Source organism: Stegastes partitus, unplaced genomic scaffold, assembly GCF_000690725.1.
Source record: "Stegastes partitus isolate 25-593 unplaced genomic scaffold, Stegastes_partitus-1.0.2 Scaffold35, whole genome shotgun sequence".
Taxonomy (NCBI): domain Eukaryota; kingdom Metazoa; phylum Chordata; class Actinopteri; family Pomacentridae; genus Stegastes; species Stegastes partitus.
The window spans coordinates 968468-981709 of record NW_007577766.1 but is presented as its reverse complement, the minus strand read 5'-3'; the positions used below and the strand labels follow the sequence as shown (position 1 = coordinate 981709).

Sequence of the window (13242 nt, the reverse complement as noted above, 5' to 3'; positions counted from 1 at the left end):
CCAGTATCGGATCGGCGCATCTCTAGTAAATACAAAAGATCATTGTGGATAAAACAGCTCCTGTTCATATTATGTGCCAAAACATTGTCTGTCATAAGTTGTTGCATCATCAAATGAGTGGTTTTCCCCTTTGGGGGTGTCTCTCGGTGAGTCAATGGCAGATTTAAGGCGAGACAGGACCAGTTCAAGGCAATTCTTTACTGTGAAGTCGGTGCCAACGACCTGGAGTCACTGAGGCAATAGATTTTATCCTTAGGATGCACAGCTAGAGTGGATTTCTTTAAGCAGATGTGAAAATTATTATGCTTATTATAGACACACATGTGAGGAAGAGGGTGTGTATGTGTATGTTTGTCCGTATAAAAGCATTCAAGCTTGCAGTCAACCTGAATGAGTCCACCACATCCCTCTCTCACCTGCGCCTTTTGTATCTCTCTCTCCTGAACTCGTTCTACCTGAGGGCTCTCCTGTTCCTTAGTAAGTATTTGCACTTGACAGCAAATCTATCTCTATTTATCAGTTCATGTGTGTGCTCAGCTGGCATGAGAAGGCTCCATACAGCATAAAGGGAGTTTTGTAGGACTACCTAGAGCTGCGTAGGTGCTGCAGGTCTTTGATACACCAGTGTAGCACTCTCTAATTGGAAATTCAACCTGTGTAGTGGAGCAGAAATCTGCCCCAGTCAGCAGCTTGGCTATGTTTTCATTAAGACACACACACATAGAGGTTGACACCCACCTTTTTTTTTTTCTCATGAAGGACAGCAAGACTGATAATAACATTATATTTAGGTCCATATAACTCACATACATTCTGCCTTCCACATAAATAAGTCAAATTATAGTAATACTCGCACAAACTCCAGAGCAGGTTATGTTGTGTAAATTTCACACACATGTGCACAGACACTACACTTTTTCTCACACTGGTGGTTGAGTGAGTGACAAAGTCATTCTTGCTTGCGCTTTCTGTCTCTGTCCTTTCTTCCCTCACACCCTGACAGCGTTCCGTACCACTGCCTCTCTGAGATTACACTTATTCTCTGTAAACAGACACAAGCTCAGCCTTGCAAGTAAACACACACACACACACACACACACACACACACACAAACACACCCACGCATGCACCAACACCTACACGCTCACAGCATAACCACCCATATACAACCTGTGCCTTCATCTCCACTCGTGCAAACACGCGCCTCACCCGCGTGCACAAAAACACACTTACCCGTTAGACAGCACTGAATGCGCCCATCAGATCCAACACAGCGACAGATGGGTGAATGCGCTTCTATACCGTCTCTTTTACATCAGGCCTTGCATCACCTTGAAAAGTCTAAACAAACATTGCTCATGTTAGAGACGCATTTTATACCTCCTGGCATTCACACAACTCTGTCACTAACCATGACATCATCACTTGCTGAAAATCTGCTTTTTGGCTCTTTAGTAAAATCAAAAAGCAGAAATGATGGGTTCGCTGTCACCTGTAGTTTTCACAAAAAGAGATGCAAGAAAAAAGAAGGTGTCTTTATGATTTAGCTGTAAGCAGAGGTATATTCAGTCTAGCAGGTATGTACTGTAGTTATAGGTGTCTAGATGAATTCTTAATGCTTGGTCCTCTTTGCCCGATGTTACATCTTAGATCAGTAAATTGCTTAAGATAGCTGCTTATGTATCTGCAGTCAGCTGTAACATGGTATTTTGTCTTTTTATCATTGAAAGAGCTATTCTTTGATGACAAAAGATCAAAAAATAAAATAAAATAGAACATCAATAAGCTGCGGCACATATGCTGGTGAGCGTGAAACTAATTTCATGTCAAATTTTCATTTTCATCCATCTGCCACAAACCTTCGGAGATTGTTGCTGAGACACACATATGATACTTTTGCTTTAAAGCTCTTCAGTGGCAATGTCCTCACTATTTTCATTTTAATGGCTGGGATTCAAAAAAAGATGAAAGACACTGGTGCGAAGGATCACTTATCATTTCTACCTGTAGCTGTGATGGTTGGGGTCTATCAGTATTCCAGAAGTCTTTAAACTTCAAACCAGGCTGTCACTGCAAATATGAATTTGTTCTTGAATACCCACCTGGTGAGATAAAGGTTAAATAAATACATTTAAGAACTGTACATGGCAGTCCTTAAGAAAGAAATTGAGTGTTAGGTCAATTTGCCTTTAGCAAATGATCCTTGTTCCGGCATATTTTATAGAAAAACACGCAGGTTTATTCAAATGAGCCGATAGGCGTAAACTGATTTTCCCACAAACGTCACGTCTCCACTCATCCAAAATAAACGTGATGCAAACACACTGTTTGAATCGGTTGTCCTCATTTAACCTGTTAATACTCACACAGGCGCAGACATAATCCACTTTTCATTTAGTCTTCTCATTTAGTTTTAGACGCGCACACATCGACTGTCTGCGAGACAGAATGCAGGGATTTTAGAGGAGCCTGCAAACACATACAGCACACGTGCATACAGTAGCTTTTCTTTTCTATATTCCACATTATAATCCTAATCTTATTTCCTTGTGGGCTTGCAGTGTAACTGAAAATGCCTAAAAGACAGAAAATATGGGCAATTTTTTATATCTATTACATTTTCCTACTGTGGAGGGTTGGCTTGCTGTCAGTGGGTTTTCACTGGACCACACATAAGGGTAAAGTGAACTCCTAATGAAGCTCTGCTAGCTCTGTTTCGAAGGTAGAATGATTCCCAAACAGTCTTCAAAATAAAAGCCTCCATACGCTTCTACTGCAGAAAACTTTTCGTGTGAAACAACAGGAGAAAAGAAGTTTAGGCTTTGAGGTGAGGTCGGCCATCGTCTGCGCTGCTACCTCGAGGGACTGCAGCAGCACAGCTCACTTAAACGATTGCCGTCATAGTTTAGCCAGCAAAAAATAGTGGAAAAACCTTATATCTCTTCATTATTGTTCATTGTTTACTGGGAGTCTAACGTGTGACATAAATGGAAACCCCCACTGCAAAGACTTCTTCTTGTCAACAATTGCTTATTGATTATCAATAGCATTTGGTTTCTGTTGACCCTTACTGCACTTCCCTTTGGTTGCTTCCTCTCTCACACACATGCACTCACACAATATAACAGAATCAAGCAGATTTGTCATTGTTATACTAATACGATGTACATGCAATTTCTTGGCAGTTTCTATTGCATGACTGATCTCCCTTGTTAAAGTGTTGCAGCAAAGCTTAAAAGCAACGGTCGCTTGGACTGGACACAAGCCAGTCTCGCCAAGATACACCGTTGCAGTTCACTGCGAGTATCGATCCTGACAAGTCCTTTATGCTTGTGTTGGGTCGTAAAAGCCTATTGTACTTAATGAAGTGGAAAATCTAGGAATCGCCTAAGAATATTCATTCATCCTCAGATTGATTCGAGGTGCTTTATAGGGACTACTCGTTGGGGAAGAAAGCAACTAACTAACTCCATTGGCTGTAGATATGATCATCATGCACATGCTGGGTTTCTACTTTCTGCCTACGTATGCACGGGTGCTACAGAGGGTGTCCGCGACTTTGATAGGATCAGAGTGGAGCCATTTAGTCATTCCAATGGCTCCTGAACGGGGAACTGAACCACGGCATGCAAAAGAAAATTGACTGGTTAGCAGTGCGGTGGGCAAAAGCCGATACTTGGGCAGCCACTCGTGGTTTGGACCCTGACTGTTCTTCTCTGTGGTGCAGTTTATTCAGTGTGAACAGGCTCAGTCCACCATCATTGCCTGAACGGTATGGCTTAAAAGGTTTGAGTGCTCAAGCCTATACTGTGTTTGATTAGTTTAGTGCTTTCTCCCTGCACTTTGCTTTGGGCAGAGGACAGTCGCAATCCACCATAAAGGTGAACGCATCAGCAATTTCTTCTTGTCATGCTGCTTTAGCCAAGCAGCTGTTCAGTCACCCTCTCTTAAAGTGGTCTCTGCAGCTAGTGAAGCATCAGGCTGTAGTCCAATGAGTGCCTCCCGTGGTGCTCATGGATGACTCCTGTGGACCTTAGGAGATCATTAAGAGAATATTCATAACCTTTTACAGCTCATTTTATCAGTGTAGTAAATAAATCAAAATGAAGCACACAGATAACAGGTCATACACTCTTAGAAGTGGAGATTTCCCCCACTGTTCTCACATATAGTAATTCTATTAAGTATCCAAACTAATCCAGTACTTTTGCATCCATATTGTAATATAGCATACACCTGCTTTGGTGCTGTGTAATAATTTCAGGTCTTTCATTCTATGCAAGCAGGTTCTTGGGGGTCCCTCTTAGAGTGAGGTTACAGAGCCCATAATCCTAACGAAAAGTTTTCTGAAATGTTTATTTATCATCACGTTAAACATACTGATGTGTGTGTTTATATAAATAAAATATACACATTAAAATAATATATTGGTGCAACGCTACTATATGTTTACGCAGTAGTTCCAGTAAAGTTGCAATATAATGATTTTCTTAGCTTTAAAAACAGAAGGATCATTTCTTTGCAAAGCAGCTCAAAGCATCAATTACTGGTGTTCTGCTGTGTCAGTAGCAAGGATGCAAATTTTGAACAATTTTCTTTAGCAATAGTCAGCAGCTTAATCAATCCAATAATTGATTAAACAATAACACAAAACAAATTCATTTCCTGATTAAACTGCTTTGAATGCAGTCACATGATATTTGCCAGGCCACCAGTATCACACGATACGGGCCACTCTACTAGCGTAAATAATCATCCACTAGTTCGTAGCCATTCTGTCACAACGCACTCTCCAACAAAACAAAAATCTGTCTGGTAACCATTAAGCATCACTTTAGACTTTCTCATCGTAACACTTTACTAAGCTAACCACATTCCCACAATGCTCTGCTTGCCAACACGGAACTGCTGGCAGTCCGAGGAACCAGACAGTAAGAGACACCACCTGGTGGGACAAACAGGTACTACAATTATGGGAGAAGATATTTTTAATTGGTCAAATTCATAAAAGAAATTATTTGATAACAATTCATCAAAAACATTCTTAGTCAGTATTCATAGCTAAAATGGTATGATCATACTTTTCTACTTAACTCTTTCTTCCATTTCCATTTGTAGTCGTATATTTAGCCAGTTTATCTTTACTCAGCTGTGTATATTCAAGTAAAAGGTCGCTGGTCTAGAGGTGTAATTGCCACTCTTGGTATGGACAATTTGCTGATTATTATCCTGCTGATGACCACAATCAGACAGCAGTTGATCCTCCACTGATTGCTGCTCTTCTTCTGCTATCTTTTCTGTTCTCATCCATTCCTCAGACTACCTGTCTTCTCACTGAATTGCCATAGAATAATGCAAAGAGCTGTTTGGACTCACAGTACACAGTCTTGGTCTCCTATTTTCTGTCCCTTGTCTACAGAAATGTGCAGCACTTGTCAATCACAGCAAAGTAGAGTTATGTCATTCTCTGCGTGTTTGCTAATGCCAATACTAGTGAAAGGTACAGAGATAATACCAGCAGGTTTCCATCACACTCCTCATTCTGGAGCTCCTTCTTTTTTCCCCTCTGGCCAAGTGCTTTAGCCCCTTATTTCCCATCAACTTGTCAAATAATCCATTTAATTCTCCTGAAATTAGTTTTGAGCCATTCCAGCAGGTCCTTCGTGCGCAAATGAGGTAATTTCTCTCCAGTGTGATGACATGAAGACTGTGATCAATACATTCAATCTACAATCAATTAATGGCCCCTGCTTCCTATTCTGTCCTTTTTGTTCTTTGTCTTTGCATCTTTGTGTTGCTCTTTTTTTCTTCCACTCGTCTCTCCATCCCTACAGTCAATTGTCGCTGCAATTGTCCTCATAACTAACTCCGCCTCTCGATCATTTTCACTCAATCAATACTGAGTATATTTGTAGTGTAAATCACAGTCACTTTGCCTTATTTACGCCCTCCTTCTGTTTCATTCTTCCATCTGTGTCTCCACTATGCCGCACAATTTAATTTATGATTATATGAAGCGAGAGACAAGTAATAACTGAAGAAATCAAAACAGATTTTTGTCGCTTTCACTCTTACTTAGCCAAAACGTTATATTGGATTGTAGCAGCAAAACTTTAATTTGCTTGTTGTTGTTTGTTTTATGTTTTACTACATTATCACAACTTCGACCAAAACCAGTTGATCTGGTGGTGAAGTCTTTATGTCAGCAGCAGATCCAAAGTATGAAAATAAAGAAAGAAACATGGATAGCCATGACAACATAATGAAAAAAAAACTCTCAGTTCGGGCCAAATACTTTGTAAAAAGCAAAGCTCTGTCCAAAATCCAGCAAAGACTAATCAATTATTATTGTCTCTTTTTCTCTCTCACCGTCCAGTGGATCTGAACCGTCTCTACGATGACGTCCGGCGGTACAGCTGTACTCCTCGCAACTACTCCGTGAACCTGCGCGAGGAGCTGAGGACCACCAACGCTGTCTTCTTCCCTCGCTGCCTGCTGGTGAAACGCTGTGGAGGGAACTGTGGCTGCGGAACTGATAACTGGAATAACGGCTGCACCTGTCAGGCCTCCAAAACAACACTCAAACTACACGAGGTAAGTTTAATAGATGAAGACCCGCTTCAAACATCCACGGACCACACAGCGTCAATTTGTAGTTTCTCAGCTCTTTCTTTCTTCCATATTTTCACTCAAACTGTTTTACACCGATAAGCCACAACATTAAAACAGCTGACAGGTGAAGTAAACAACATTGATCATCTTATTACACTGCAATGTTCTGCTGGGAAGCCTTGGGTCCTGGCATTTGTGTGGATGTTACTTGGACGTGTACCATCCATCTAAATATTGCTGTAGACCAAGCACGCCTCTCCCATGGCAACTGTGCTCCACAACAGCAGCAATAGCCTTCCACCAGCAGGACAATATGCCACGTGAAAAACTGCTCAGGACATTCATCCAACCTCCACACTCCCCAGGTCCCACACTAATTGAGCATCTGCAGGATGCAGAGAATCCATAAGCTTGATCCACAAAGATAAAGATAAAGATAAAGATAAAGATAAAGATAAACTTTATTCATCCCGAAGGAAATTGTTTTGCCAGAGTACAGTTAAAGAATAGTGCCTTAATAAAAACAATACAATAAGTACAATAAACAATAATAATTATTAAAGTGACGAAGTGAAGATACTACTACATAACCCACAGAACCCAAAGGATCCACTGCCAAACACCACAGGACACCCCCAGAGGTCTCATGTCCATGAGTCTATTGGTCAGAGCTGTTTTAGCGTTATGAGGGGGACCTACACAATATCAGGTGGTTTTAATCTAGTGGCCGTCCACAGGGCACAGAAGTACGACTGCACACTGCACAGACATGCACACTCATATACTAACTACACTCATAATCGTTTCTCATAATAAACCAGCAGGATTCATTAAAGAAAAAGTAATGAAAGACAGAATAGGTAACAGAGAGGCTGAAAGGTGAAAAGTACAAAACACTGTCAACTTCATCTCTCTGATGAATAATGGCTTTTGGGCTTTTAAACATAGGTCTCCATTATGTAAATTTTCCATAATGGCTCATATGATATTTGGCACCTGGTGTGTGAGAGGCAGTTTTGTCACCGCTGGAGAACTGAAGTGAGATGGAAAGTAATTATGTTAAGGATGAAGAAGGTTCTTTCAATTATCAGTGATTTTAAAACTTACTTGGCAATGACATATTACTTAAAATCCATTATGAGCACAGTAGAGGCAGCATACTAATGGACCTCTAAATGAATTTCTTCATCAGTTACATTATTTGTTATCTAATTCATACTGTCATACCTTTTATTCTGTCCAACCATGCTGAAGCAGAGGCCAAATTCCACATTTTACTGGATATTCACACTGTAGGCACAGGCACTGACACTTTCAATAAAGTTAGTGTTTTGAAAAAGGCAGAACAAGATGTACATTTAATATTTCTCCACATATGCCGGCGAACACTGTGGCCTTTCCGTTATTGTGACAACGGTCGACTTAATCTTGTATTACAGAAGGGCGACAGAAAAGTGATGCAAACGTGACACTAACATATGAGATTTCCACTGCAATTTAGGTGCATATCTGAAAAGGACCAGAAAAGATGGTGTGTGAGTGAATGACCGAGTGAGCGAGAGGATGAGATTCTGATGCCGACTGAGGGAAAAGCAGGGAGAAATTGGCCGTGCAGAGGCAGGAGCTGCATCAACAATGAAGCAGCAATGCACCAGCAGCCTCAACACTTTCCCCCTGCTTCTCTCCTCCGTTTTGTTTCTGTGTCGGCCTAGTCCTCTCCCCCTGTATCTCTCTCAGCTCATTGTTAGCATTCTATCACTCTCTTCCCGTCTCTCTGGGCTTCCATCATCCTTTCATTCTTCCCAATTCCCATTTTCAATTTATCCCTTTGCAATGCACCATTCTTGTTCTTTAAGCCTGTCATTCATTCTTTTCTTCCACTTCCCTCCATCTCTTTGTGTCTTTGTTCTTGCGTAGCTTCATTATTGAAACATGGTCCACAGGGCTCTCTCTCTGTCTCTCTTTCTCTCGCTGTTAAAAATCATACAATGGGAATTTAGACAAAAGTGGGATTTGGGTTGTAATTGTCCTATGTGTATATGTGTGTGTATGAGTCGCTGTGTATGAGAGCATGATAAAGGTGCATTGTGTCTGTATGTACTGTACATGCAGACACAACAGCCTGAATGTGGGCTCTCATGAGTTTCTGTGTATTTGTGCGAGATTTCAACCCTCCTCTTTTCTCCCTGCCTGCAATTGTAGAACTGCAACTGGTTCCTCCAGCGATTTAACTACTAAAGAAACACATTATTACTCACACTAGTGTTTCAGCACGGGGAAGTCCTCACATAAATCATTGGCAGCCTCACTTTCATTGAGCTTTGGCGAACAAATTCACTGCATTGGTTGTGGGACAATTTGTACTTGCACTCTATTTTCGCATTAGAGGTGGCACCTGCGAACATTGTGGCCATCTGCAGCGAAGTCACTTATGGTGAAATGCTGACTAAACTCAACTATAAGATCAATTCTATAGTACTTTTATGGATTGTCAGAGCCTTTTAAGCCTTTTTTGGCTTCATATTTGTAGAGCCGCAATGTGCTTTTTGACAGGGTAAAATGGTATAAATCAGTCTGATTATATCTGTGTGTCCTCTGTCTGGTTACATATGTTTTCTGAGATACTGAATATACTTTTCCTTGTGCAGTACAGGCGTCGAGTCCCTTGGCAAAATGTCCTGGATGTTTCCCTGCTGGGAAGGGTTCCAGCTCCAAGTTACCCTGAAAATAAATACGAATGAATGAATGAGTGCCAAAATAATACAGGAATTCCAGTGGAGACAGTTTGGAGTAACAAGGGGAGAGAAAGTTTAAAACTACTCTACAAACCTTGCTTTTACTATCTAATCTATATTTTGACTTCCCTGACTTGCTTCAATGTCAAGTTTTAGTGACACTTGTGATTTCTCTCAGGGAACAGTGTTCCTCTTTTTCGTTGAACCCCTGTTGGGTTCTGTCACGACTGATGTTTTTCTCTTGTTATTTTCGCTGTCATGCTCAAACAGGATTCATTGCCATCAACTGCAGTGACTTGACAAAGTGTTCAGCACCCACCAGTCTGCTTCAGCCTCTTCATCATCGCCGTCTTTCTCCCCGTCTCCTCTAGGTGCTGAAGTACTCCCCAGAAGCCACTCTGTATCAGCGCCATCGGAGGCTTCGGGTTCGCTGGGTCATCGATGAAATCTTCCTCTCGCATCATGAAACGTGTGAGTGTGCGTGTCCCTTCCAGCCTCCTCGCTGAGACACTCACACCGCCGTGTGCATCTGGAACTGTGGGATGACTTCTTCTTTTATCTGTTTTGCAATGGACTAATACTATAACGGCACCGCTGAAAAACATGCAGCAAAGAAGGCAAAAAAAATTGACTGATAAACTGTCCGCTCGTATTATACACAATGACATTTGCTGTTGCAGGTAAACCTCCTAGCCTTTCTCTGTCCAGAAGTTTAAAAGCATTATTGTTTCCAGCCAAACATTTCTTTCAGCTTTCTGCAGCCTGGTGTTTAAATCTTCACTGTTTAGACCATATTTTAACATCACACGTGCATCTTTAAGTGCTAAAATAACAGTGAACCTTCTCCAGAGGAATTCACTTTGAATTCAATCAAATTTTTCAAATTAAATTCTGAAAACCATTTGAAATGTATAAAAAAGATCCTCATGCAACATTCTGAGAAAATACCAGCAATGTTGTCTTAAACTTAAATTGCATTTTGATTAAAAGGATTTTGATGAATGTCAACTTGATTGAATTGAAATTGAATTGACTCCAACTTCTATTCAAACAGTCTTCTACTCATATTTCATGTGTATACATTTGCGGTTTGTTTGTGTTAGAATTAAACTATTTCTAGAAACTTCAGGCGACTTTCCTGCCAGGAGCATGCTGAGATGAGTGAGCATGAGACAGAAGGAGGAAGGCAGAGGGGTTGGAGGAAGTTTACACCAAAATAACACTTTATCTTTATGTGAAATTAGGCTAACTTCAACCCTCCAGTTGTGAATCACACGCTGACACACTCACATTCACTCCAGGCTTCCTAAGAAACAAAAACTCTAGTTATTTCTACAGAACTCTAAGGGTTGCTTTGTTTTGCACACATTCCTGTCTGGATATATTCACACTTCCCGTTGTCTGTTCATCCATCCACACACCTCATGCTTCTTTTCTTTCTCTCTCACTGACTCAAACACACACACACACACACACACACACACACACACACACTCTATCTCTATCCCTTCATCACTTTCTCTAACACATCAAAGGAGACGTCAGATCATGCCGCTGTGCTGTGCCCGTTTTTTTTCCGAGCATTCCTGGCATTCCAGCTGCTAGACTAAATTCTGCTAACGCGGATAAAACTGTGATCCTCGGACCCTAAAAACATAACAGAGGAAAAGAGGGAGAAACTCAGGAAGAGCGATGGAGAGGAAGTTTTTGAGGAGAGGTGGCTGACAGAAAAGGGACAATCAAGCGGTCTATTTGTAGATTACCAGCACTCCAGGATGAGAGAGAGAGAGAGAGAGAGAGAGAGAGAGAGAGAGAGAGAGAGAGAGAGAGATGCTATCAAGGTACAGCACATGAAAGATTGCTGCCCATTCAGCGGTTTCAATCAGCATGCATGCTGTTTTTGGCTTTTTTTTCCCCCCCTTTCACTTGAAAATGCTATCACAGTCTGACCCACTGCTCCATAACTCTGCAGAGATCTGTAGAACTTCGAGTAATGTTCTCGGTCTCGGCTGAAAATACAACTGATACTTGAGTGTGTGTGTGTGCAGCTCAGGAAGAGGTCCTTTTGTTTCAGGGGTGGAGGGTTACCGACAGTCTGTGAGAGTCTGGCAGCAGATACAAGCATGTGAGCGGCTGTGAGTACAAGTGCGTGTCTGTTGTGTGCTTGTGTAGGTAGCTATCAGAGCTATCAGCAGCATCAAAGCAATAGAGCAAGAATTCAAATTAGCTGCTTTACCATTTTTTTGTTCCATAGACACAATCCAGCTGTGAGAAGTAAAAGACAGTGTCATCTGTCATCTCTCCATCGTCACCTCCCATGTGTTTCACCATCTACACAGTCAGGCTGGATTTATGCAGAGAAAATGGGATTTCACGCACTACTTTTGTTCTAAAGGCAGAAAAAACAAAGAATAACTGGACACTGAGACGACTCCTTGGTCACAGTGAAACCCGATCAGCTGCGTGCCAGCGGCATTTTTATGAGCATGTGTCTACTGTAAGTCAAGGGTATTATTTGGCAGGTGTGTGATTCTAAACACTCTTCAATATCGCAAAAGTATGTCAGGTTGTGCAGTAGTCACATAATTTATCCCAGACATCATTCGCACAAACGTACACAGAGTTGTTTTTGGCTGCAGTTCAGTTAACAAAAGCAACTTTGTTTCGCTGCAAGCTTTTGTCTTCGGTTTCCTTGTGAGGTTTGCTCTTGATTCTGTGTCACACTTTGAAACACAAACATAAACACACAGTAGAGCTCGCACAAAGCGAGTGATTTGTTCAGATTTCACAGAGAGACAGTTGACAAGTAAATGTATTTTCAGTAGCTAACGAACCAGACGGTCAGGTTGGTTAAAATGTCATTTTTTTTGTTTTTCTACTTTGGCAAATAAGAACTTTCAGAACTAAACACAAGAAAAAGCTGATTCATTAATTGTTGATCAATAGAAACGCCAAATCGTCTCTGAATATTCTCTAAAGTTGAAGGATTTGCTGCTTTACTTTGTTATATATCACTGTAAACTAACTATTTGTGAGTTTTTGGACATTCAATTACATCATCTTCTGCAGTTTTTGGACATTCCATAGACTGAAGGAATAATTAATTAAATCAATTGCAAATGTATGTGAAAGGGATGTGTGTTTGTGTCTATGCATGTGTGTGTGTGTGTGTGTGTGTGTGTGTGTGTGTGTGTGTGTGTGTGCATCCTGTTTGTTGGCGTTATCAGCACATTCCATTGTTGCATGCTCCAAAGTGACATTCCTCTTTTTCCATGTAGTTGTTTTGTTTTCTCCTCCAGTTCTTCACAGTGGAATCACGTGTATTTCTGCAAGTAAGAACTTCAAAACCACACAGCAGAACTTCGGGAACATTTCATATTATCTTTCATATTAGTCTAATTTTTCTTTCTATTCATGCTGTCATATTTTCAACTCAGAAAAATTGTTGCTGTTAGTTTTAACAAACAAAAGTCAACCTGCTTTGCTGCATTCCAAAAAAAAAAAAATATTCATGACAAAACTGTATGCTTTACTTAAATAATTTATTGTCTTTCTCTGTTGTTTTATTAAAAATATCAGCTGGTTGGTTTTGATAAATAAAGTATTTCTAGCATTACTGCCTCCAGAGTGTTGGGTTTTGTTTTTTGTTTTTTCTGACCCAAAAATGTTTTTTTGTCAGGGGTTTAACTCTATTCTGCTTTATATAATATGGAACAATGGTTTGTTTGATCACCTGTGCAGTGTAATAGGAAATTTGTGTTTTAGTGCACACCGCACACCTAGAAAGAGATGCAGAGAAAAACTGAGTGGCTAAATGTGAACACACAGAGAGCAAGAAGCTGAACAGAGAAAAGAAAGGCTTTGGATGCAGAACAATGACACTGAGCTTGTCGAG

The 13242-nt window shown here is 40.8% G+C and overlaps 1 protein-coding gene across 2 annotated transcripts in view; it reads left to right on the top strand.

Moving 5' to 3' along the window:
* Nucleotides 1-12968, top strand: part of pdgfd (platelet derived growth factor d) — a 67733-nt gene extending 54765 nt beyond the window's left edge. For both annotated transcript variants that reach the window (XM_008301627.1, XM_008301620.1), the window contains exons 6-7: nt 6377-6594; nt 9719-12968. In XM_008301627.1, the coding sequence (XP_008299849.1) occupies nt 6377-6594; nt 9719-9853 (353 nt within the window). In that variant the 3' untranslated portion in view covers nt 9854-12968. The remainder of the gene's footprint in view (nt 1-6376; nt 6595-9718) is intronic.
* The last annotated feature ends 274 nt before the right edge of the window (nt 12969-13242 follow it).